The sequence below is a fragment of the Lepisma saccharinum genome, chromosome 4, assembly GCF_977018435.1.
Source record: "Lepisma saccharinum chromosome 4, izLepSacc3.1, whole genome shotgun sequence".
NCBI classification, from domain to species: Eukaryota; Metazoa; Arthropoda; class Insecta; order Zygentoma; family Lepismatidae; genus Lepisma; species Lepisma saccharinum.
This window is the reverse complement of record NC_139232.1, coordinates 113,567,725-113,595,297: the sequence shown is the minus strand read 5'-3', so window position 1 is coordinate 113,595,297 and position 27,573 is coordinate 113,567,725. Positions and strand designations below refer to the sequence as shown.

General features: G+C 40.4%; 1 protein-coding gene across 1 annotated transcript in view; it reads right to left on the bottom strand.

Moving 5' to 3' along the window:
• Lac (septate junction protein lachesin) overlaps positions 1 to 27,573 on the bottom strand; it is a 48,690-nt gene that overhangs the window by 9,040 nt on the left and 12,077 nt on the right. The window contains exons 2-3 of the mRNA XM_083121219.1: positions 2,280 to 2,521; positions 809 to 1,065 (exon numbers count right to left, since the gene is read on the bottom strand). Coding sequence (XP_082977345.1) covers positions 809 to 1,065; positions 2,280 to 2,521 — 499 coding nt within the window. The remainder of the gene's footprint in view (positions 1 to 808; positions 1,066 to 2,279; positions 2,522 to 27,573) is intronic.

Genomic DNA, 27,573 nt, shown 5'->3' with positions numbered 1-27,573 from the left:
GTTTTCATGATGCTGGTCTAACACCAAAATCTTAGTGCTGCCACGAAGGAATATATAATATAAGCCACTTGAGCAGGACTTGTTCCTGCTCAGAACCCTTATCTTTACCTTAAGGATGGATCGAATTTGATATCATGATGTGAATTCTTGTCAATAAAATACCATTTAAAATGTATCAATCCAAATAACTGTTATTCTCTTAATAACATTACAAACACTCCATAAGAACTCGAATGTACATTCACCTCTTTAAATAATACATATAACCAGTTGACTAAAATAGGGTTTGCCTTAGAACAAGTATTTACTTTACAAAACCACGATCTCAGATTTATACTTTTATATTCATTTTCAGAATTTTGCACTAAATTACAGGCTATAAAAATAGTTTTTTTTATTTTATTGAGACATTAATATGCTTATATCAGTTGATACTGATTTAATGCCAATTAATCTGTTTCTTCACTAGGCTACATTATTGAACTGATATAACAAATCAGATTAATAACTTAAGACACATTTGTAGATATTAAATCTTCACAGAAAGTTGTATAGTTGAATAACACATATTAAAGTATGTAACATTTGCATCAGATCAAAAAATCACACACTTATACTAACAGTTAAAAAATTAAAATTCATCAGTACTTATTTCTGTACTTAATTCGGATTTATTTTCACCTTCGACAAGAAGTGATCAATGCAACATGCTATTCGTGGCAATGTACACCACACATAAGAAAAACAAGGAATATATCTACTTTTATTTGTTCACATAGCTTAAGCATACCATTAGTGCAAACATTACCTGTATATGGAGCCTCCTGTTGGCAAGATGGCATTATTCTCTCTTCTCCATGACACCTTCGGCAGTGGAAATCCTCCTGCATAACACTCCAATGTCACGGACATATTTTCGCTCACAACAAGCGAGCGAGTCGAGTTGTCTGATATGATTGGTGGACGTCGCACAAGAAGGTCCACATCAGCCGATATTTTATTGTTGAGTCCGATGATAACCTGGCACTGGTACACTCCGGCATCTGTTTCTTGAATATCCTTTATCTGCAGGAAAAAGGAAATGCTTTCAGTTAAGACAATAACAATTCTTTCTTCAAGCATGCAACCCAGATTGAATGAAATTTATAATATACTCTTAGAACTTTCCTTAATGTGTATGTGTGTGCATAGATATGAGTACATAAATACAATGATAATGAGAACATGCAAAGGAGAATGGAACGTAATTATCAAGGAATTTTGTCACTGGTTTATATTATCTTCTCTGCTGTTGCTTGTTAAGTATCATTAATAATACTGTGTAATATTTTTCAAAAACAGAAGAACTTTTCTTCTGAAGAATCACTAACAGGAGACCCTGACAAGCAACAACTTTAACTGCACTTACATAGCCTAACAGAACCTGCTTGCCTTCTAACAATACTATTGCTTTGTAGAAATTTCAGTAAAAAATGCAGGCTCAACCACAATTTAAACCTGGATCTCTTGAAATATTGTGCCATTGCTATACAAACTGTTTTACCTGTGTGGAATTGCCTCTGAGCAATGTCATAACGGGACCTGTTGCCTCTGAAACACTGATGACATCGATGGTGCCTATAATATTTCAGTGTGGAGACACATTCCATTGCGATATCACTGACAAGAGACAATCCCACACAGGTAAGCAGCGAAAGTGAAAAATAAGGCAAAACGACGGCTGGTACAGTAGCTCAGATGGTAGAGCAATGGCCTGGGGTATCACAGGCCAAGATTCAAGTTGTGGTTCATTCTACATTGTCCGCTTACTATTCAGTTCTACTTTCAGTTCCAGTTCATATCTGAACATAAAATGGATTGAAAACAAACTTGGTTGTATTTGTACTGAACATTTACATTTGTCACAAATTTAAAAACATCACTTTTGTATAATGGTTGTTTGCAAATTTCTTGCAACCGTAGTCATTAATATTTCTACTCAAAAAAATATGCTGCAAACAATGTTAAAGCAATGATGAAGTGGTTTTCTCGGGATATCAGACAGGAGATTTTTGGATAGGCTTCCTAGGTTTCGAAAGCTAACGCCTCGAAAACTTGAAGCTTGTCCGGAAATCACCTGGCTGATATCCCAAGAAAATCTCATCATGATTGACCGCCAGGAAACCTTCAAGAATTAATGTTAAGCAATTTAAAACTTTTCAGAATTGTCTGGAAATTTATTTCAAAATATCTGCAGATACTGGAGAAGTCAAGAAACTGTGTATCCTAATCTTCCATACCTGAAGAGTGAATGTGGAACTTGCTGTGTCGTATCTGAGGGCGAATCTGCTGTCCCTGATGATGAGGGAGCTCCCGGTGGAGATGGGAAGAGGCTCCGTGATGCGGCTCCTGTCTATCTTCATCCACAGCACTGGGTAATCCTGCCCGTACTGCACGGAGCATTCCAACTCAACAGTGCCGCCAATATCTTTGATCTGCTCTTGTGAAATGTAAGAAATTGTCGGGGTCCTTTGTCCAAAGCCTGTAACGGAAAACACACACTGATAATTTTATGCACAAAATGGAATTTTAAATAGGTAAAAAAATACACCAAGAGAAATTAATACAAAACAGAATATTGTTCTCCCTATACCTATTACAGGATTTGAACCTCTTGAATTTACACAAGAGGTTTATGAAGTCCACTTTATCCACAGACAGGTTATTTGGGATTGAACATGCAGTTTAAATTTGGATCCTAACCACTATGTGCCCCCACCAGATATTGAGCCTTGGACCCCTTGATTTCAAAGCAAAGATGCTACCAGAGAGATTGTTACTCCGTGCTTCTTAACTTGCATTAAATTGCTGAATTCAGAATTGGCAGATTTATTTCACTACAATAACATGTGATTTCTTGCAAATGGAGAAAGGTGTTTTTATTTTTGTAAGCTAGCAACAGACGTGTGTGTTAGAAGTGTAATGTATGTACAGGGAGGTTATTTCAGTCGTTTACCGCGAAAGCGTCGGCCGTTCGGCGGCCCCTTCATGCAACAGGTCCTGGCAAATGGCGTTACAGGAAGTCCGTAACAGAAACAGCTTGTTTTGTAATGTTTCCACTTTTCACAATTACAGTTACAACTACAATTGAAATAAGCACGTACCTTGTCGCAAGGATGCTGGAAAAGGTGTCCTCCCAAATACAAATATTTCTGACATCTAATCTTAGATTAGACATCGCTACTTTATCCTCAGTTGTCGCGAGAGCGCCGGCAGATTATCGGGGGAGTTGTCAGCCACGAGAGGGCGCTTCATACTGCACGAATGCGACACCTGTCGGCAGTGATGCCAACCGTAGGGACATGTCCCTATGCATAGGGACTCTTCACTATATTTCACCCACTTAGGGACAGGTTTTGCCAAATGAGGGAATACATAGGGACTTTTTCCAATCTTGGAAAATAACATTTTATTGTGCAAAGGTGCAAAGCTTACTCGCCAGTCAGTTGCACTTTCTTCGTGCTCGGTTTGGAATGAATGGATTAGTTTATCTGGAAAGTTTAGCGAGGAGGAGAAAAATAACTAACTAACAAATCTACATCAGAATTTTGGAACATGTTATTGGTTACCAAGAAATTTCAAGGCAAGTTCTTTTTTGAAAACATTTCCACTCTCGTGAAAATAGTGCTAACATTGCCACATTCTAACATGGAAACTGAAATAATATTTTCAATGTTAACTGATACAAAAACAAAAAAGAGAAATAAAATGGAACCAGAATTGTTAAAGACTGCAGCAAATACTGCATCACCAACCAACATCTATCTCTTCACAGCAGCAGCATGTATGACTTCAAATAACATAATCAACAGTAAACGACTCAACGTTATTCATTAAGGCAAGAATTTACAATCCCGGACCCTTCTGTAATTTCTGTGCTACGTCTTATACTCACGAAATAATTAGTCGTGATGATTTATCTCAAGTTAACATGTTGGGGTGAGGTGAAAAAATACAGGGTAAGTCAAAATGATGGACCCGATTTCAGACATTTATTCTGTGAAATATAATAAACAACTGTTATTGTGAGACATGTGCTAAGAAAGGTAAAGTGTCAAAGTTTTTTTCAAACAAATCACAAATGTTCTATGTGAGCACCTCACGTAACATGGCACACATCAAGCCGATAGTCTATCTCCTGCCAAACCTTGTGTAGCATGTTGCAGTTAATATCAGCAATGGCTGCTGTGATGCGGGCACGTAGGTCATCCAATGTTGTTGGAAGTGGTGGTACGTAAACATGATCCTTGACAAAAACCTACACAAAGAAATCACATGGGGTCAAGTCGGGGGAACGAGGTGGCCAATGAAGGAGAGGTCGATCCTCCGGAGATGCACGACCTATCCAACGTTGTTCCAATGCCCCATTGAGATGGTCCCGAATGCTGCCATGTTAATGCGCAGGGGCACCATTCAATTGGAGAATAAATTCTGCGCAATCCTCTGAAAGCTGTGGAAGGAGCCATAGTTGCAGCATATCAAGGAAAACAAGTCCTATCACAGTACGTTCATGGACGAAAAAGGGCCCATAAATCTTTTCATGGGAAATGGCACAAAATGCATTCACTTTCGGAGAATCGCGTTCGTGTTCCACAAATTCATGGGGGTTAGCAGTTCCCCAAATCCTTACGTTGTGTCTATTCACTTTCCCTTAAATGTGAAAAGTTGCTTCATCACTGTAAATTAACCTCTCAGAGAACCAATTTGTTTCCATTAATGCGAGGAAACAGCACAGAATGACGCGCGCAAAGAATAATCAGTGTCTTTTAAGGCTTGAACTCATTGCAAGCAGTAGGGTTTCATTTGTAAACGTCTCCGCAGAACCCGCCTGACAGTTTTCTGTGGAAGTTGAAGTTCTCTCTCTGCCCGGTAGGTGGACTTCTGTGGACTCCGCATTAAACATGTGCGCACTCGTTCTACTGTGTCTTCCCCAGTCGATGGACAGCCAGATGATTTTCGTTTACAGATGCAGCCCGAATCTCTGAAATGTTCATACCACTTACGAATGGCCTTCCCCGTAGGTGGTTCTCTCCGATATTTGGTACGGAAATGCCGTTGCACACTAATCACAGACTTGTTCACATGATAATCAAGCACACAGAAAGATCTCTGTTCTCCAGTCATAACCATTTTCCTGCTCGCTGCTGACTCCTAGCGGTAGAAAGTGGAAACACTGCATAAAAATAAACTTTGAAAGTTAACCTTTCGAAACGCATGTCTCACAATAACACATGTTTATTAGATTTCACAGAATAAATTTCTGTAATCGGGTCCATCATTTTGACTTACCCTGTAGTTCATTAACATGTAGAAGTTGTAAAATAAGCTTTTCAATTTTCGCAATGATTCTCCATATACAAGTATGGTAGCCATATTTGTTGATATGAACAATTGATGTTCGCAATTAGTTACGCTGTCTACAGCATTGCCACACTGTTGATTTCATACTTGGTGAGCATGAATCATGTAAGAATGGCGGAAGAGAACAGTAAAAAAATTGTTCATGTTGTACAGATTGTTAGGTGGAGTGTGCAGGAGGATGGCTGTGGGCTAATTAATATACTTATGGATTTCGGTATATTGACCAAAGAAGGTGCTTACATGTAACAGTGTCAATCTCGATGTAGAACAACATGTGGAATGTGGACTGATTTGATTACAGGTAAGTTTGGCAACAGTGTATCGACCATAAAATTGCAGGATACGAAAACGGCATATTCAGTGATGAACGTTTGCCGTTAAAGTGCTATGAAAATATAAGAATTTTTTTATCGGTTCGTAATCACAATTAGCACAAGGATAGCCCCACTGACCATTCTCGGTAAGGTTAAGTTAGGATAGGCAAACATGGTTAAAATTTGGGGTCATAGTAATATCAGGAATGTATATTTCGTCTTTTAAGTATTGGAAACACAAAATCTTCCGGTAAATAATGAGCAATCGTGCCGATCGTGGACCACTCAATTTCACATATTTTTGCAATTTCTACACGTGACCCCCAAATTTTAACTTCAAATTCGTGATTATGAGGCCTCAATTGGTGAGTATGCGAAATATTACAAAAATCGGGGAGGGGTCCTGTATTGTAAATTCGGTCCGTCATTAATTGTGGAAGCACCGATCATTAAGATTTGGTAAGTAAATGTGTATATTTTATTTTCTGTTTTGCATGCTCATGAGGTGGTGTTTTTTTAGTCGCTTTACTTGGCGTAGGGACATTTGGTCAGTTGTGGGGACATTGCCGAAAAATGGTTAGCAACACTGTCGGCTACCAGACGTAGTGAGTGTACGCTCATGTTCACTTCTGTTTGAGTTTATCAGTACACGTGTTGTTAATACTGTTATTGAGTTCGTGTGCTATTCAGTGCTAGTGCCTTATTGTGTGTTAATTGTTATTCATTCATTAGTTATGCCGCTAAACAAATATAGTCTTGAACAAAGAGTTTTTATGTACGATAATTACGTGAAAACGAACTCTTGCAGAAAAGTGGTCAGGCAATTACGAGAGAGAGGATCTCATGAACCTAAGAAACGTGTTGTATTGCTGTTGAAGGAGGTCATTTTCAACATCTCTTATAACACAGGAGGTTAGTGATCATCATTATTATTATTATTTTTAAATATCATTTTACGCTTTCAGTTTGCTTTGTGCGCCGGGATGCTGTCTTCCATTTTTGTTAACGGAGGATAAAGTTGCGATGTCTAATCTAAGATTAGATGTCAGGGAGGACACCTTTTCCAGCATCCTTGCGACAAGGTACGTGCTTATTTCAATTGTAATTGTAACTGTAATTGTGAAAAGTGTAAACATTACAAAACAAGCTGTTTCTGTTACGCAATTTGCCGGGACCTGCTGCATGACTAAGCCACTAAGCGGCCGACGCTCTTGCGGTAAACGACTGAAATAACCTCCCTGTATATGGTTCAATTCAGGCACTGAGGCTAACATCATCATAAGGCTCCTTATGTACAATTTCAGTTCTAACTTATAAGTCAAATCAAACATATGTTTTTCCCACATTTCAAATGTCTCCCATTTTCTGTCCTTTTCAAAGAAATTTTCTACAGTGGAGGCCACGGACTGTAGCATTCCTCCAAAATCCAACCCTGTTTCAATTTCATTTTCTTACCAGTCTACATTATGTATAGTGGAACCACGAGCAAAACAACCTGCGCAGACCCGCGAGTCCTGTGCACCTTAGAGTGGACCATGCTTCCTTATGGCCCGAGGTGGAGGGAAAGCTGCGGGTGACTTTCGTCCCAAGATTTTTTTTCCTTGTGGTCGATCTATAACAGCGAGAGAGAGAGAGAGAGAGAGAGGGGGGAGAGTGAGCGAGTGTCGCTATCCCTCCAGTCCCCTCACTTACTCACTAGGGTCAGCTCAGCTATCAAGGAGTCCCGGGTTCAATACTCGGTGAAGGCACATAGTGGTTCGGATCCCACTTCAAACTGAAGAACCAGTCCTCATTAGCTTATCTTTGCATAAAGTGGACTTTAAACAAAAATTCAATCCAAACCGGGTCAGCTTTGACTGGGGACTTTTCCTATTTGAATAAGAAAATTCACGATTTAAAAAAAATAAAAAATGTAGTGGGAATATTAGCCTACAGAAAAAAAATACGAATGTATATGGACTTCAATAAGCGGCCTGTCTTACAGAGGGCTGGATTAGGTTTAACAGGCGCCTTGGCTGACCCACTCCCCTTCCTCGCAGGAAATGGAGGTCAAGCTTGTCTTCCCACCCGCAACTTCCTTGCAAACGTCAATCTGCAGCTGGCACGGTCGAGTTCTGATGGGTTGACTACTTCCTCCTTGGTCGTGGGAAGACTGAAAACTTCCGTTTTGGCAAGGGGAAAAAAGTTCCCAGCGTGATTTCTGAAACTATTGCTGTAACGTTCCAGTAAAAGGAATAACATTGTTATTAGTATCTTGTCCCCTCAATTTCAGTCTTCTAAAATCTCCGTGATCATACATGCATCCAGAAATTTTGTAGTCTGCCTCCGTGACAGGTTGGGCCGGAGGTCCCAGGTTCGAACCTTGGTTAAGGAATGGGTGCATCATTGTGTTTGTCCCATCATCCATGTCATCCTCCTCGTCGCGATTAACCCAACAGGTAAGAAAGCGACGTCAAATAACAGAAAAAGAAAACAAGAATTATTTCTACGAGGAAGTTCAAGTACTGAAATTACGAAAATATCGCAAATTATTTCAGCAAAATACAGTTCCAAGAGAAGAGGGATAATAACCCACATACCGCTCCCTTTAATATTTGTAGTTCATTGAATTCACGTCATCATGCATGCACGTTTTAAATATCAACTGCCATTATTATTACATCCTGTTTCGTCAATATCTCCCAATCGGTGTGGGTGGTATTTAACCTTACCGTACATCGCCATTTTTCGCCTCCCAACAACTCACCCCCCGCATCCTGTGATAATCACGCATTACGCGATTGCGTCAACTGGAGAATAACAGGACAAATTCGTTTCCCGGAAACATTGAAAAGAAAAAAAAAACTGCTCTTGTAGTGCTTCAGTGGCCGAGTGTCATCACCCATTCCCATCGCCGTAATTAGTTTTGAGGCAGGAAAGCAACGTAAAATAAAAAAGCATAAATAAAGCCACATTTATATGGTCTTATTATAGTAGAGTGGCAGTACATATACACTCGGCAGTAAAAGTAATAGTAGGTCTATCATCAATTCCATTCCGTTTCCACTTTGTGGTGATCATGAATTGAAATGTTCAAGTGTTAATGAGCAGAGGACAACATATGCTTCCCATCAACAATTCTCCACAGGATGTAGAACATACAAGAAAAGAGGGATGAACGATTTTCGTACTATTGTCTTTGCCGTTGGGTGTATGTACATAAAATTCATGCGCGTGCACTCCGGTACAGCAAGGCCAGCAGTGGTGGCACACAGCATAACTGTTACAAATTAATACTTTCACTTTTGGTTTCTCATTATTTCTTCCAGGTTGCCTCAACAGAATATCAACCTGCAAGCCTCCAAGGTTCGTCCTTTTCCGATATGGGGCCATCATCACTCTCTCGTGGCGTGTTGACAAAACATCTGCGTAGTATCACCACCCTGGCAATGCCACCAGAAACCCGAAAAATACCCCGGCGACCTTCAGGGATCCAATGGGAGGGGACGTTGTGTGGAGACAAAGCTTGTTTTCCAACCCGTAAGTGCTGGAAGAAAGCAGAGACTGCTTGCTATCTGTCAGCCTGCTGATGTCCTCAGTGTTGCGAACTGCACGATTAAGTGTCTAAGTGTACTGTATACTGTAAGCGCTGTAGCATATCCACCAAGCTAGTTAAAATTTATATGCATAAATAAACTATAACGTTTCAAAACACAAAAATATGATTGCTGACATACGGATGATATATTCTATGTGAAGATAAACGTTTCCGAGCGTTCGGTCTATTAAGTCAGACATCCGCCAAATAAGAGTTGGTAAAACTCACTGGCCACGGTCACACTTTTTTCAAGCGCTTTGTGAGGTGAAAAGTTATGACTTTTTAGGCGGGTGAATTTCTATTTATTTGCTTCAAAAACTTTAGTGTTGGCATTGTTTACTATTTATTACGGAAAGAACTACATGGTGCCAAAGTGGATTTGTGAATATTGCAATGTGTGAAAATCTTGAAAATTGTTTCAATCATCCGCGATCGCCTGTTGCATTAAATACGTTTTACAACAGACCAACTGAAATTCGAATAAATGAACAACTGCGCCAGGGCATTCATCTTTCCCTTAGACATTATGGAAACAGTATGAGGTACAGTGATATTTTTTTCATTATAACGCAGGCGCGGCTCGTGCATAATTTTCCTGGGGGTTCACCACAATTATGTAAAGTGGACTTATCTAAACCTTTTGAGACACTACACGCTTTGGTTCGTAGAGATAGTACTGGAAAAATTATCAAATTTTGGCCGGTAGATTACTGACAAAGTTAATTTGCTTTATGTTCAGGTAACAGTGACAGCACCAAGGAGTGTGTGTGTAGGGGGCGATCATTTTAATTTAAGATTTTCGTATGGTATTGTATTTAGGGGTATCTCAATTCAGAAAATATTCTCGCCTCAATTTTGCCTTTTCCACTCTTGCCAACTCTTTTCTGGTCCCACCACTGTCAAATAGACAGTTATTATTGGAACTGGATCCTGAACCTACAGTTAAAAATACAAATCTCTGCCTGCTAAAATGAGTATGTATCAATAATCGAACCCAAGACCCCTTTATTACAAGATAATTCATATATAACTATTCGAAAGTATATCGCTAAATCAAAGCGATTCGATTCTATTCTATGCAATATGTTAACTTCGCACACAGCAACAACTACACTCCTTCCAATACACAATCCACCTCCCTCCACTCAACGTATCACCACGCCAAATATATTTCAATCACCAGCCACGCACTTCAAAACAAACTAACAAGTATGGAGGCAATAACACGTAACAAAGTCAATCGCGCGCGTCCCCTCGAACACCCTCTCCTTACAGCTGTACTCTCGTTCTAGAGTATAACTGATCGCACGAAACCCAAACAACTTTTTGGTCGTCTTCTGACGTAAGTGCGAAATGCCTTCATTGTTAGGTTAGGCTTAAATAAATAGTAAATACTACATTTTTGGTCAAGCACGGTAAAGAAACCGAAAATTGCAGTGTATATATTCTAAGACAACTAAACCTAAAAAGCCTAACATGTCAACGAAAGCATTTAGTCTGACGTAAGAAGACCAAAAGGTTGTTTAAGTCTTGTCCGATAAGCAACCCCTCGCCCTCGCGCTATTTTTTACTTTTCGGCTCCTTCCACCTGAAGTGTTTCCATCTTAAGGAAGAAAACTCTGAATGTGTAGGCAAGTTGTTTTCTATCATATTTATCTTATTTGTCACATCATCTTTACATCTAGCTTTCGTTTGGGGTCACCTCTACATTTATATTACACCCTCTTCATTAATCTAATAAGTATTGTAAAATATAAATAATACAAAGAGAATGCCAAATAAATTCAAATTGAAATACACAGAGCAACACTGGAAGAGAGAAGAGCGTGGTTCACTCCAGCTCGCTGGTGATCCTACGAACTGCGCATGTCCGTTTTGACGAGACGACCTTCCTAAAGTCTCAGACTGCATGTATTTTCGCCATATGTACGCGTCGAGCTTCTGCTAGCCGTCCTATGCTTTTAGCATGGTACGGGTTGCCTTGCGGAGGTTCAGCGGAGGCTTTGAACGAAACGGAACTAGAGGGGAGCTGAGTGTCTCTGGCCCGCGGTTTCTGCTTCTCAACAAGAGAATTTGCCACTCTACGCTTATGAACATCTCAGTTATTGTTTATTTTGTATATTACTGGGGGTTCACTGCACATTTGCGCTATACAGCCAACCGCGCCTGTTATAACGTACCATGTAGAAGCTAGGGATGGCCAAACGGATCCGGATCCGAAAAATCCGGATCCGTTCGGATCCGGATCCAAAAGTTACGGATCTGGATCCGGATCCGAAAGTTCCGGATCTGGATCCGGATCCGAAAATTCCGGATCCGGGTCTGAAAGTTTCGGACCTGGATCCGGATCCGGATCCGAGAGTTTCGTATCTCAATCCCATTATAATATTACCACACCTTAAAAGGTATTATGATCTTCTATTACAAAGAAATTTTTCGTTAGTCCTACAAGAATTTTTTCAAGTGTTGTTCCTAAAATACTTTGCTACGCATCGGCTAACACACTCGTGCACACATGTCAGAGGTGATTTTGTAAATGCCATTGAAACGAATATGTATTCATTCGAATGTATTGGAAATGAAAACACACATAAATGTGAGACATTCCATTCCAGGATGAAACCTTTAACACATATAACAAGATAGAAATGTTATACAAAAATTATACAATTGTTCTACAGTTACAGTTCTACAAATTAAAATAAAACATTATAATATATGCAGTGTTAAATAGTTACAAGGGAGGTTATCTAAGTATCCCCCTCCGATTTCCATGAAACTTGGCAGGTGTATAGTGGGGCCCAAAGGCAGAATTACGTGTTTTTTTTGTTTCAGCTAAAAAACTGTTTTAGGGGGCAAAACCCCCTCAAATGTCAAGATGAAGACAAACTGAAGTGAGGATCTGACCCCTGTGTCCCCCTCCGATTTCCATGAAACTTGGCAGGTGTATAGTGGGGCCCAATGGAAGAAATACGTGGTTTTTTTTGTTTCAGCTAAAAAACAGTTTTATGGGGCAAAATCCCCTCAAATGTCAAGATGAGGACAAATTGAAGTGAGGATCTGACCCCTGTGTCCCCCTCCAATTTCCATGATACTTGGCAGGTGTGTGTATAAACGGGCCCAAATGAAGAAATACGTGCTTTTTGTTTCAGCTAAAAAACTGTTTTAGGGGGCAAAACCCCCTTAAATGTCAAGATGAGGACAAATTGAAGTGAGGATCTGACCCCTGTGTCCCCCTCCGATTTCCATGATACTTGGCAGGTGTGTGTATAAACGGGCCCAAATGAAGAAATTCGTGTTTTTTTTTGGTTTCGGCTAAAAAACTGTTTAAGGGGCACCCCCCCTCAAATGTCAATATGAGGACAAATTTAAGTGGGCATTTGACTTATGTGTCCCCCTCCGATTTCCATGAAACTTGGCAGGTGTATAGAGGGGTCCAAAGGAAGAATTTCGTGTTTTTTTTGTTTCAGCTAAAAACTGTTTTAGGGGGCAAAATCCCCTCAAATGTCAGGATGAGGACAAATTGAAGTAAGGATCTGACCCCTGTGTCCCCCTCCGATTTTCATGAAACTTGGCAGGTGTATAGAGGGGCCCAAAGGAAGAAATACGTGTTTTTTTTGTTTCGGCTAAAAAACTGTTTTAGGGGGCAAAACCCGCCTCAAATGTCACGATGAGGACAAATTGACGTGAGGATGATCTGACCCCTGTGTCCCCCTCCGATTCTCATGAAATTTGACAGGTGTATAGAGAGTCCGTATGCCCCTTGTTTCTTCCTATGCCATATTTACGTGGTTTCGGGGTCAGAGCCCACTTCAATTTCTCCTCATCTTGACATTTGAGTGGGGGGGGGATGAAAACACACATAAATGTGAGAAATTCCATTCCAGGATGAAACCTTTAACACATATAACAAGATAGAAATGTTATATAAAAATTATACAATTGTTCTACAGTTACAGTTCTACAAATTAAAATAAAGTTCTGGATCTGGATCTGACCATCCCTACTATACACCTGCCACGTTTCATGGAAATCGGAGGGGAACACAGGGGTCAGATCCCCACTTCAATTTGTCCTCATCTTGACATTTGAGAGGTGGATGCCCCCTAGAACAATTTTTTTGCCGAAACAAAAAAAACACGTATTTCTTCATTTGGGCCCTGCAAGTTTCATGGAAATCGGAGGGGGAGACATAGACCTCCCTTGTAAGTGTATTAATTAATTACAAATCGCGTACACACTATATATATATGTGTGTGTGTATGTATATTATATATATCGGGTGGGCTGAAAAGTTCGTAGGCTGACTCATAGATGGCGTTACTAGAATTAAATCCATGTGATTTTTACTTAGTACTAACCTTCAAAATATACGTGTATAAATTTCACAGCTGCCGGATAATTAGTTCGTGAGATATAGCATTGTGAGTGAAGCAGCTTTTGTTATTGTGAAAAAATGGATAAAAAAGAATTTCGTGTGTTAATAAAGCATTGCTTTTTGGCGAAAAAAAAATACTGTTGAAGCCAAGGCTTGGCTTGATAAACATTATTCGGACTCTGCACCAGGAAAATCAACCGTTGAGAAGTGGTTTGCTAAATTTAAACGAGGCGAAATGAGCATCGAAGACGATGCACGCAGTGGACGCCCCAAAGAGACTGTTACCGAGGAAAACATCAAAAAAGTCCACAAAATAATTTTAAATGATCGTAAAGTGAAGTTGATCGAGATAGCTGAGACTTTAAAAATATCAAAGGAACGTGTTGACATATTGTGCATGAATATTTGAACATGCGAAAGCTGTGTGCAAAATGGGTGCCGCGCGTGCTCACAATCGATCAAAAGCAACAACGTTTTGATGATTCGGAGCAATGTTTAGCGATATTCAACCGTAATAAACACGAATTTTTCCGTCGATATATTACAATGGATGAAACATGGCTCCATAACTACACTCCAGAGTCCAATCGACAGTCAGCCGAGTGGACTGCACGTGATGAACCGAATCCAAAGCGTGGAAAGACGCAACAGTCGGCTGGCAAGGTTATGGCATCAGTATTCTGGGATGCGCATGGTATTATATTCATCGATTACCTCAAAAAGGGCCAGACCATCAACAGCGATTATTACATAGCGTTGTTGGAGCGTTTAAAGGATGAAATCACGAAAAAACGGCCCCATTTGAAGAAGAAAAAAGTGCTGTTTCATCACGACAATGCACCGTGTCACAAATCAATGAAAACGATGGCAAAATTATATGAATTAGACTACGAATTGCTTCCCCATCCACCATATTCTCCAGATCTGGCCCCCAGTGACTTTTTCCTGTTTGCAGACCTTAAAAGAATGCTCGCTGGAAAGAAATTTAGCACTGATGAAGAGGTAATCGCCGAAACTGAGGCCTATTTTGAGGCTAAAGAGAAATCGTACTATAAAAAAGGCATCGAAAAATTGTATGACCGCTATAATCGTTGTATCGCCCTCGAAGGCAACTATATTGAATAATAAAATCGAATTTTGTCAAAAAAATATTTTTTACTATGTTAGCCTACGAACTTTTCAGCCCAACTGTTATATGTATATTAGCAGGTAAGAATATGTTATAAGCACATTGTTACTTTCCAAAGAAGCGCATGTGGGATGGCAAAACGGATCCGGATCCGAAAGTTCTGGATCCGGATCCGAAAGTACCGGATCCGGATCTGAAAATTCCGGATCCGAAAAATTTTAGGATCCGGATCCTTAGGATCCGGATTTCGGATCCGCTAGGATCCGGATCTGGCCATCCCTAGTAGAAGCAATGAATTCTTTGTTTTCTTAATTTTTCGGGATCTGCTTCCCCAACGGAAAATGGCACCGCACGCCACTGATAAAACTGAGTTCTTAAAGCTGGCGCGATGGTAGGACAAATGCTGATAGGTGAAACTGGCGAAGAGACAATCAGAAACACCTATTTCAGGACTCTAACCCGAAAACTTTGATGGAGACTTCGTGAGTCGACCACTCACCGAGTGTGTATTGTATACAACACCACAGTCGCCTCGGTGGTAGAGCGCGTTGATTGACATGTGAAAGTTTCGGAGGGGGCAGTGCCCCACCTGCCCTAACGTCGTCCCTGTCTAAACGTATGAAGAAAATGTTCGAAAATGCAAAGAATTCAAGATAATCTCACGCGTTTTCACGTCGAAACACTGGATGCCACATTGTTTACATACATTACACGGTCTACACTGCGCGCCGACGCACATCAATGCACCCAGCAATACAATCTTGAAAGATCTCGTGGCAACATGGCGTGGCCCGAGGCAGCGTCGAGCAGTGACCTCGGGGGAGAAGAACAACCTACATGAGAAAGAACCACATCCCTCCGACTTTCTCTTCTCTGCCTGGCCTCCTGATTTCCGATTTTCACCTTCAATATTCCACGGGCGCCGCACAGGCCGCCGCGCTGTGCGACGAATGCGAAAGCAAGGGAGAGAGGGAAGCTTCTGCTGAAGTTTCGAATTACCGGTTCGGATTCCGTTCCACAAAATTTTGTTCTCAGGAAACTAACTAATCAGCCAAAACGAAGGAGAAAGATCCCCAATTGGCAATCTGTGTCAAAAACATGACATGTTGGATTTTTCTACTTGTAAGCACTGATGTACCCCGTACGCGTATTTACAAACCCTAAAGTGTTGCAGAACCAGAGGTATATAACGCTTTCTTATTGGCTGTGCGCACCGGAAGTGTTTATGTTTCGTGTTCATCGTTCCTTGCTTGTTCGTTTACAGAGTAGTATGTCTATGGTTTACAGGAAAAGTATTGAAAAATTACGCTCGTTTTTATTTAGTAATAATGTTTGAAATCAAATTGTCGAAGTTTTACTTTGTAAAATAATGTTGAATATCTCTGAAAGAGCTTGCAATGTATCTTGCAATGTATGTGAAGTGATTTCTGCATTACAGGAAAAATTTTATAACTTGAAATATGCTAAATAATGCAATTTCAGTACTGCACAACAAACTGTTGCAATGAGAAATTAGAAGCATAATATTGTTGAACAATATCAAGAATCTTTGAAAATCCCATTGAAAATACAATAAATTATACATATTAAGTTTACTGGGCAAACTACTTCATCATATATACCAGTGGCTTCATTGTGGTATTGTTTGCAATTAGTTGGAATACATAAGTTTCTCAATAGTCGTAAGTAGTTACAATGTTTCTACTAATGTGACTTTAAATAGGAAAATCATTCACTTCAAGAAGAGTTCTGATTTCTGTCTTTCAAAACATTAATTTAAAAAAAATGTGATAGAAATCAACTTCAGTTTAAAGGGGTTTCTTATCTTGTTGGGATAGATCTATGAAATCTACACTGTCAACTTGATCCCTGCCATCTAGCGTTACCTTGGAGGAACACTGCATTAACTTCCGGAATGACAGCCAATCAGAAGCCGATTATCGCTGGAGGTTCTGCAGCACTATAGGGTTTGTAAATACGCACCCCGTACACAGTTTGTATCAAGCGTACCGGGCTATGGTATAAATTCAGGCGGCAGCCACTTTTTTTTTTTCATGAGACAGCCTTTTTTTTGGGGGGGGGGGCATACACGGTGTAAAGCCCGCTTTAGACGAAAGCATTTCCACTAACATTTTTGCTAGCATAAATGCTACGTAAATGCTTCCAAAAATCTTATAGCAGATAGTACTTTACACGCAAGCATTTCACGTAAAATTCGGTTAGCTTTTGCGATTATAATGTATAATATATATACAGCACGAAAGGCACGTCGAGTTACACCATGTATGATGAGTTCTTCCATACGTGTACAGTAAACGATATAAAGCATGTATTTAAGCAGCGCCATTGATTTGTACCCAACACCATTTAATAGGAAACATTATTCCTCTTGGTTGAATCAAGGGATCCCGGGTTCGATACCCGGTGGATGCACATGGCACAGTGGTTAGGATCCCACTTATGCTAGGAAAATACAGAAGGTCGTTTCACGTCCATGGTAACAAAGTTAGAACCCACCTCACCTTAAGAAAAACTGTGACGCCACGAGCGGTGGTGCTCCACGTGATACCCCTGTCTTGCAGCAATGGTCCTGCAGCGGAGTTTCCATTGGAGGAGACTGCGTTGAAGAACATATTGGTCCAAACTATCATATTGCTCTTGACAAGCTTTCCAAAGACCCTCAATTGTGCGGGGCCGTCTGCTTCCCAAGGCTCGTTTCAGCAACGGAAACCCACAAAAATCCATGAAAGAGGCATCGTGGGATTTTACAGGGATGTCTGTAAAGGGGATTGCATGAATGCCCGTTTCACGTGCCATGCGATCCATGTATGCCTACGTGGACTTTGCCGTATGACTGGAAGCCTTATCCTGGTGGATGACAACACGAGATGTGTCGCTGCCATAGAGAGAAGGAATACCATGTCTGTAAAGTGGCTCCAAAATATTTGTCTGGTAATAGGCTGCATTTATTTTAGCCTTTTTTTCCACTCTGCGCAGTGGAAGTTTGCCGTTATGGCAGTAACCACCAACAACCATGAACCCGCGTGGAAAACTTTCAGCACATTCACGTACCCACTCAGACCGACCTCTTGCATCACGTGGACGATAGTAGATGGCCCTTTTTTTTTTACCACAACCCGACAGATACACCCATGCTTCATCTAGGGACACCACATACTTCCAGCGGTCCCCTGCCAGATGGCGTTCGTAGAGCTTCCGACTGTTGGTCTTCCTCTCCTGGACATGTGAGGCACGCAACTTATGAACTTGAGCCTTGTGCTTCCGCATAAGTTGTAAATCTTGGGCTAAGATGCGATTTACAGTTGCAGGGAAACATTGCACTGCCTGTGCAATCACTCTTTGCGTTGCAGGGTTTTCACATCGCACCAAGGATCTCACTTTCCGCACAACATCGGAGGAACGCTTGGGCTTCCGATATGTCCGAGGCCCACTTTGATTGGTTCTAGCAACAGGTACAGTGCAAGCTTTATGGCGATTCAACACTGCATTGATGCCCTTCTTTGACACATGGAATGCTTTCATGTGGCACTGTTGAATTATCTGGCTATAACTATAACCAACGTCGGAAAGGGCACAGATGTACCCCTCCGAAAAAACTGGAATTTTTGGTGCCATATAAACACTCACTCACACACCAACCATCGTCTTTGCAAGTCAACACACAGTACTTTCGTCCTACTGGCTCTGGCTGCTCTGTGCTGTGCCTACGTGCTGCTCCCTGGTGATCGAAATCGTTACCATCAACGTGAAACAACCTTCTGTAGAGCTGGTTATATCCTTGAGAAATGCCGTGGTTGCATTTTGATCATGGCGTAAATGTTCAGAAAAATGCTGGAAAATGCTTTCGTCTAATGCAGGGGTTTCCAACTGGCGGCCCGCGATGCCTTCTTTTGCGGCCCGCGAAGCTATTTTGCAAACTACATTAATTTTATGTATTTTTATTAAAATACGTTATATTTTTACTGAAGAAACGGAAGCTCTGTGAAGAAAGACCATATCACAGGTAGAATTTATTTTGCAGTCAATAATGATCATCAAAAGAATCTAAAGTGACGTAACTTTCTCTTCACACCATGCATTCCAACCCCTTCGCGATGCGGAATGAACTCGCCCGTGAACGTTTGAAAGTGTTTTTTCTTCAATGAAGTTCATCAAGAACCGCTACAGAAGCCGACTGGCAGATTCTTCACTGCTTCACCTTCTGAGACTTTAAAATACAGATATTGAAGTGGACATTCCAACTTCAGTAAGAGAAGCATATCGGCCTCGATTTTCACATTGAACACATACTATGAAGGATTCTTATTTGTATGGTGTGTTTTTCATTCTTTCAATTCATCCATAAGTATTGTTTTTTTTGTGAAATGAATTGTAATTATACAATTTTGATTTGTGATTCCATTGTTTTTATTGCCTCATTTTAGAAAGTTAGGTCATGCGAAAGTACTACATTTTCAGTTCAGTACTTACAATTTTTGTAATTTTTAATCCCCCCCCCCAAAAAAAAAAATGCGGTCCGCCAATCAACTGCTGGATATAATTTTGGCCCTCAGACCTTTTGAAGTTGGAAACCACTGGTCTAATGCCATGAATCTAGAGCATTCCCTGACATGCGGCCCGAAGTCGGCGCTTGTCTTTCCCGGTGAACGGGGTCCACGACAGTCGGACGCTACAGTCTGTTTTTTTTTTTCGTTCTCTTTCCCTTTCTGTTGACGTTGCAGACTGACGCCAGTATAATCCTCCCTCGGAAGTTGTGTTGTGTCGTGTCCGTGTGTTGAAGATTGTGACTTAATATGGCACCACAAATGTTTACATTACAACAAAGGATTTATCTTGTCGAGTGTTACTTCGGAAAGAGGAATTGTGGAGAAGTACGACGACGTTTTGCAACGAAATTTCCTGGTGTTCCCGTTCCACGTAGGACCTCTATATTAAACCCGTAAAAAAGTTTAGAGTAACAGGGTCAGTTCTGAATAAAAGTGGAAAGATAAACCACGTGTACTTACCGAGAAAAACTCGATGAGATAGGACAAAGGTTAGAACAGTCTCCTCGGAAATCTATCGCCGCCTCTCACAAGAAACGGCTGTTTCTAAAACCACAGCATTTAGAGCCACTAAAATTGTCAGCCTGCGATTTTTTATTTATGGGGAAATCAAAAAAATAAAGTATACACAGACAATCCGCACACCATCCGTGAGTTAAAAGAGAGTATTGTACGACAAATCGGGAGAATTACATTAGACGAACTTGCACGTGTAACTGCCAATTTCCTTCGGAGATGCAAGGAATGTGTTGCAGCAGAGGGACAGCATTTTCAACACATTCTGTAGTCACGGTTAGTACACAATATGAAAACTGTAATTTTAATAGCCGACTCTAGCGACTGTCGCGGATCCCGTTCACCGGGAAAGAGAACGCTGACGCCGGGCCGCTTGCCGCCGAGTCTCGTAGCGAATGTCAGGGAATGCTCAACATATAAACCTACACATTTTGAAATATCATCTCAAATATTTAATTTACTAATTAATACAAGATTGGATTTTTTAAAAAAAATAATTCTTGCGCCGGAGTGACCTTCCGGAAGAAAGCTCTACCCGTAACAGCATGAATAACTTTGCAATACATTCTAATATATGTCCGGCCGACTCTACAACATCGCTGCAGATTTTAAAAATCGGCTACCAACAGTGCAAAAATTTATAATGGAATGTATATTATTTATTATTATAATTTATTTATAATGGCATATTTACTGTTTATTATTATTCTGATTTAATGATACACGTGATGCAGAAAAAACACAACATTATAAAACACATACTGTGCTCGAAATTTCCACAATCGACTTCAAAACATTGATATATATTATGTATTAGACTGAATTTGGAAAATGAGGCGCCAGGTGAAAATTTTCGTTTTACCCCTGTATGTATTTGTGTCTGTATTCTTTTATTGTAAAAAAATATGATTAAAAGCTTTAGAGCACAATAATAGAGACGCAAGAACTATTATTTTTTTACAGCAAATAACGTATTATGCTTGAGCGTGATAGTTTGAAAAAAAATTTGCAAACACTGAAAACAAAGGACATTTTTTATCAAGAAATGGCTTCAGTTTGCAAATACAGAGGACTACTTTTCACATTTTATTATAGATCGTTTTGAAGGTAGAAAGACCTTAAATATTCTTGAGTTCCTTAATTTTTCTGTGGCTGCTACCCCCAAGGATAAATGTCACCGCACGCCACTGCTCACATTCCAGGAAAAGCAAAATTGCTTACTCACGCCATCTACAGCTCATGCTTGTTACATACATTTGCCGACAGTTGTAAGAATGCATTACTCCGTGTCAAAGGAATACAGAGAATTACTTGCGTGTTACCTTCAGTGTTTACATGTAGCATTTACAGTGTTGTAGATAAGAATGGTTGTAAGCGAAGTGCTAACAAGCATTTGCGATAGGACTTGTTTGCTTTGGGGGCGGGAGGAAGAACTAGCAATAAATTTGTCTTCATAAAGAGAAGACGGTAGGGGCGGACACTTAAAACAGTGTTACCATTAAAAAATGAAAAAAATGGAGTCGATGATTCAGCATTGGGCGGACACAAGCAATTTTCTAGTTCATTCTCTACTGTCAAGAGATAAGTAAAACAAATGCCATCTGAGTCTGGCCCAAAACATTCCTCATGTGTTAAGGTTCCAGTGCAAAATATGCACCGCACATATTACTTATCAACCTGAGCTGATGATGTATCGTACTATATTGGAAATTCGTATTGTTGTTGCAAATTGCAGAATCGAAGATGTACAGGCCAGAATGACCAACACTTTATTCACATTTGTTGTAATAGATGATACGGGCGTCATTTCAAGATAACTACTAATTTTAGAGTATTTTAACGGATTAGCGAGTGCAAGGGTGATTGTATCGAACGTAGCCAACAAGACATTGCAACTGGAGCGTCTATTCTTAGGTGTCCTACGTCTCTCTTAGCTGCTGGAATCAATAAAGGGGGAATGCATAAAAGAAAAAGCTGCACATAACTTTCTTGTGAACCCTAAATCCAGTTGAAATGAAGCACGAAAATCACGAGATGAAAACTTCGGATCAAGGAACCATGTCCTTTATTGCGTCAGCAGTGGCGCAGGAACGTTTTTCGTCGGGGGGTACAACATTCAGCTTCCCCACGTGTGTGTGTGTTTGTGCGACTTGACCGTGAAAAGCACTGTATGTATGTATGTACGTATATCAGTGGCGTATGCTGAGTCTAAGCCCTGGGCTAGCTATGGAGGAAGGGAGAAGACTAGGCTCATTCTTGACGTCTTCAAGGAAGTCACGTTGCCATCCCAACGGTAGTCAGGTTGCAAACTTATAAAAAAATTCAGGTTGTTAACTGCTAAAAATCCAGATTGCCAACTCCTAAGAATTCAGGTTGCCAACTTTAGAATCGCCATTATCTTCTTTTTGAAATCAAGTTAACAGTTTCTAATAGATTTTTCTTCACTATTTTACTTCCTGGGCTTCAGGCTTCGCAGATAGCCTAGCTAGCCTGAAATATAAGCTCCTGACGTGTATGTATGTATGTATATATATATATATATATATATATATATATATATATATATATATATATTGGGGGTTGCGCGCGCGCACGTCTTCACTTATACCTACGCATAATGTGAAGGCATCGGAAATATTCTATTTTAGAACAGCACACACGAATTTCCTGTTTTTTTAATGCAAAATTTGCAAAAATATGTTTGTTTATTTGTTTTTCTTAAAGTTTATAGTTAATTTAAAAACAGATATTTAAGAGCAGATAACAATTCCGAAACATATAAAGCTCTGGACCTTCTTCTGGGCTCATTTTGAATTTAACGGAACGGAAAATCAGGAGTTTGAAATATGAAAATTGCGAACAAAGATACATCTATTCATTTTAATGCAGGTTGAGATTAATGGGAGTGAGGAGGATCCCCCCTTATCTTGAGCCATCTCAACCAGGAACAATGATCTCCCACTCAGCGGATATAGAAACCATATTATTGCACATATCATTCTTCTAAAGTTCCACTTCAGTTCAGTTCATTTTAATTTTAAAGTCTCATAAAAATATCTTAAACAATTTATGGCAAATGTGTAACACATCCAATACCTTTTAGAAGCCATGTTTTCGGTATTTTCTCAGACAACTACAGGGAATTTTATTTTAAAAAAATAATGAGATGAAATTGTTCCCGACCAATTTGTAAAACATTTGACAAAGTATTTATTTATAATATAAGTAGCTGTACCTAATGACGCTTTTGAAGCACTGAAAGTAGTATCATTCAGTACTTATAAAAAACCGAAATCCTTCAGATCTCAGAGCAAGCAAAGAAAACCATACGCTCCAAACTTGTTTTGTTTTTTCAATCTTTTGTGGACAATATGAAGAGCGGGCCAAGGTTTCTTTTCGTATGTAGTGGTATTAAATGTATATTCATGTGTGTGTTTGTGGGTGACATGTCAATTAATTCCACGTTTATGTGAAAAAGTGAACTTTAATGTAAGCAAAAGCATGTGCGCGTCACAATTAAAGATTTTCTAAGTATACCTAATACATAGGTAAAATAAGTCATCCCTCTGATAAAATCACAAACTTATCTTATCTTCGAATCGACACGACAACTTCTTTAGAAAAGTGTACCCCCTTACGAAAAACAGCATTTGTCTGGAGCGTGATTTTCTGAAAGAGGTTCTCAAGAGAACTGGACAATGAACTAACTAGTATTATCAAGCACAATGTAGTAGAATAAGTTTACAATGGCTTGAATTTCTGTGGTAAGGAAGATAATGCTTATTAACCTTTAGACCGCCGAGCGGGTTTTCGAAAGTAACCTCTCTCTGGCCGCCGCCTTTGCGCGCGATTTTTAAATTTTACACTTATTTCAGAAAAACGTTACACCTCTGAGACTATTTGAGCAATCTACTTCGGGTAACTTTTGTCTTGCAGCTAGAACATCAGGGCATGCAACCGTGCAGAAAACAAAACGCCACAGCCAATAAGAGGGGTTAAGTGGGCCGCGGCCCCCAACTTTCAATAAAAAAATCATAAAAATGGGGAGTTTTTTTTTCACATATTCGATAATGTAATGCACCCAGGAACATGAAATGACTTTCATTCGGTTGAGAAAGGACCATTCTTTGAAAATAAGGCTAACATTTACCTTTCCTTAACAAAATAGCGGGGAAAGAGGGCCGCGGCCCACCCAACCCTTCTTATTGGCTTTGGCGTTTTGATTCCTGCACGTTTGCATGCCCTGATGTTTTAGCTGAAAAACAAAAGTTACCCGAAGTAGATTGGTCAAATAGTATACGAATTATAACATTTTTTTGTCAAATAAGTGTACAAATTTAAAATTCGCGCCAGCTTCCATACGTAACTTTGGAGTCGGGGGAAGGGGTTTCTGGGTGGGCGGGTTTTCTGCCACATGACATTTCAAAGTTTTATCTGAACATCTGTCAGCGTTTACAACCTCACATACAATTATGAAGGTGCTAAAAGCACACGAACTTTTTAATCAGCACGATGGGTCACCAGTGACCCATCGGACGACTACGTCTATATTTTCTATGGGTCACATGTGACGCATTGGCCGAGTAAAGGTTAAGATATGAACAATATAAACTTCTCTTATTGAGCGAAATGAACATAGGTCATTTAAACAGTAGCACCTTGCATATGTCAAATTATCTAAGGGGGCTACAATTGGATTTACGGATTTAGGGGGTACAGTGCCCCCCTTCAAAAATTTGCGGGGCCCGTTCCTGCGCCACTGTGCGTCAGTACCTTTGCTAGTTGCACCTGCCACAGTTTCACGTGGAGTGGGGACTCCAGTTTTTAAGTTGTGCTTGGGCGACGTCCTTCTTTTTTTTTAATGCATTTTGATCTTGGTCGTAGAAAAAAATTGAATTGAAATAACTTACCATCATCAAGATAATGAAATGCTTGAAGATACCCTCCTGCTCGATACATTAGATGAGTGAATATCGGCAAAACTGTTTTCCTTTACTTTTTACACCGTTAATATACTCATCTATGCCTAGTTATTCTATTTTGTTATTTTCGAATTGCTGAGCCGATCCCAATGGCGGAGTGGTTATCACAACGCGCTACCATGCTAGGGGTCCCGGGTTCGAATCCTGTCCTGGGCATGGGTGTTCTTTGTGAGGACTCCATAATTTTCATGTCATCATTCATCCTCATCGTCGCGATTAACCGATTAACCAAAAGTGAACGAAAAACGACGTAAAATAACCTAGTTCATTAAATCAATCGAACTCCTGAGAATCTGATGTGTACTGTCACTCTACCCCCTATTCATTTTTTCTAGCATCCAACAGGATTCGAACCCAGAACTACTGACTCAGCTGAGCCGGTGGCGGCCTCCGTGGTGGAGTGGTTAGCACAGCGCGCTACGACGCCAGGAGTCCCGGGTTTGAATCCCGGCTTGGACATGCGTGTTCTTTGTGAGTGTCCCTTAATCAATTTCATATCACCTCCATCGTCGCGATTAGCCAAAGTGGCAGGAAACCGACGATATATTACAAAAATCAGCAGCGCATGCTAGGAGAAACTTTTCGTTTGCCAGAACCAACGCTCCACGTGTCCGTCGGCGAGGAATCATCTGGGAAACAGGAATGATCGTGCAGTGAAGCGAAGACGCCCAGTCTGGGCTTCTCCCTTCGGATGCCCTAATTACACGTTGAGTACACTTCGCCATCAACCTTTCACTCGGGGCGGCTGGAGGAGATGCACCGGAACGGTCACGGCAAGAATCTGGAGCAGGCAGGCCAGCAGCCTCCGAAACATCTCAAAAACGGGAACGAAAGACCGGAGGCACGGACCGCAGACCACGGTTTCAATGTAGAATCTTCCGAGCGTGGCGATGCAGCGGTTGTAATTTGCACCAAGCCTTTCGGTGGAATTATACGTAGATGGGAGAAAATCATGTACATACCTGGCCGTAGAAATGTTTCTGGCTGCTATAAAGACCTTAACTTATCTAAGCGGTATTCGGTTCCGATGAACGTAAATGCGGAAGCCACCATCACATTTCTAAAGATGTGACATTACAGGAAACGACCATTTTATAATATCCTACATATCACACTATAAAAAGAATATTACACAAGATATGAGAGGAATGAAAAGTAGAAAAATTATAATGAAAATATGTAGAATTATTACAAAAGCACAGTAGCTTATTAAACATCGCATTCTTGCCTATTTTGGCTAATCGCGTCGATGGGAATAAATGGCGGTAAGTTGAAATGGGTAAAGAGGTAATTACAAACATATGTGGACGACACAACACAAGGCCATAGAGGATTGGCCTGGGCCAACGTGTAAAGTTATGGGTCTGGTGCGAGGCACACCCAGCCTGCAACAAACTAAAAACCTAAGGCCGAGTCTGCTGCCACGCACGTGTCAGCAGTAAGAATAAGCGTCAAATTTGCTCCTGCCACGTAATTCGTCTGCTAAGAGGACGTTACAAATCTTAATAACAAATGAAGACAAGAAAAATGCAAGTTTATGATAAGTGGGAATGAATGTACAGCTCATTTAGAACCTTTTTCTTTAGGAAGCATTTAGGTTTATTATTAGAAGAATGCTAAGGGACCTAATCTTAAAACATTTTTGTGTAAGTAACCGCTACAACTTCACAGACGTAATCGAATACAGAGCATGATGAAATCACGATAAAACAAAGACCGAGTCTGCTGCCACGCGCATGTCTCTTTTGAGGTTACAGCAGAAAAATTGATTGATTCGTTTTGTTTTACTTCGCCTTTTGTGCCCTTTTGGCCAATTTGCGAAGATGGGGATGAGTGATGATATGATGAAAGGACACTCACAAACATCCATGCTTGGGCCGGGATTCGAACCCGTGACCCCTGGCGTCGTAGCGCGATGTGATAACCACTCCGCCACGGAGCCGACACCAGCAAACTTTGCCCTCATAACCTAACCATACATGCGTTATTACACATAATTGTAATTGTTAGGTTGCCGGGTTTAGAGCTCTTAGTATTTAGTTTCGACCTTGTTGCAAGCTGTGTGTGCCCCGCACCAGACCCTAATGTTATCGAGGCCAACGCTCGACATGTTTGAAGTCGAATCCCGATAAAGGAAGCACGTAGAGGATTTCCTAAAAATAAATACCTAACTTATGGGGAAAGTAGAAGGTTATCTTCCACCCGCAAGGAATAATTTATTCGGGGGAAAAAATGTGAGGCGTGCAGGTAAAATTTAAAAGGTCGATCTAGCGTGACTAAAAAACAGTGCATTATTAAAATTTTAGCCTGTATCCACTCTACAGCCTGATTACCAACGGAAATCATTCATAATGATTGCTTACAACGGACGATTCATTTCAACCGTGTACAATACACACGACACTCATACATCATTATTCACACATGATTTTTACGGTTTTCTGTAAACAAAAACGCGATAAATCAAACCGAAATTACACAATTACGCCCGTACTTGAGTGTAAAGTATGGAAAAAACATATGCAAATTCTTGGAACCACACATAAGCTAGCGGGATGTAATTTGATTGTAGAATGGAAAACCGTTAGGCTGTACCAGTGCACATCCCACGTGGGAATTTTAAAATCCTGCAAAATGGCGAGAAAGTTTCTCACACTTTCTCCGTCACAATACTGGCGAAACACGCTATCTCTCCGCTCTGTGAAACATTCA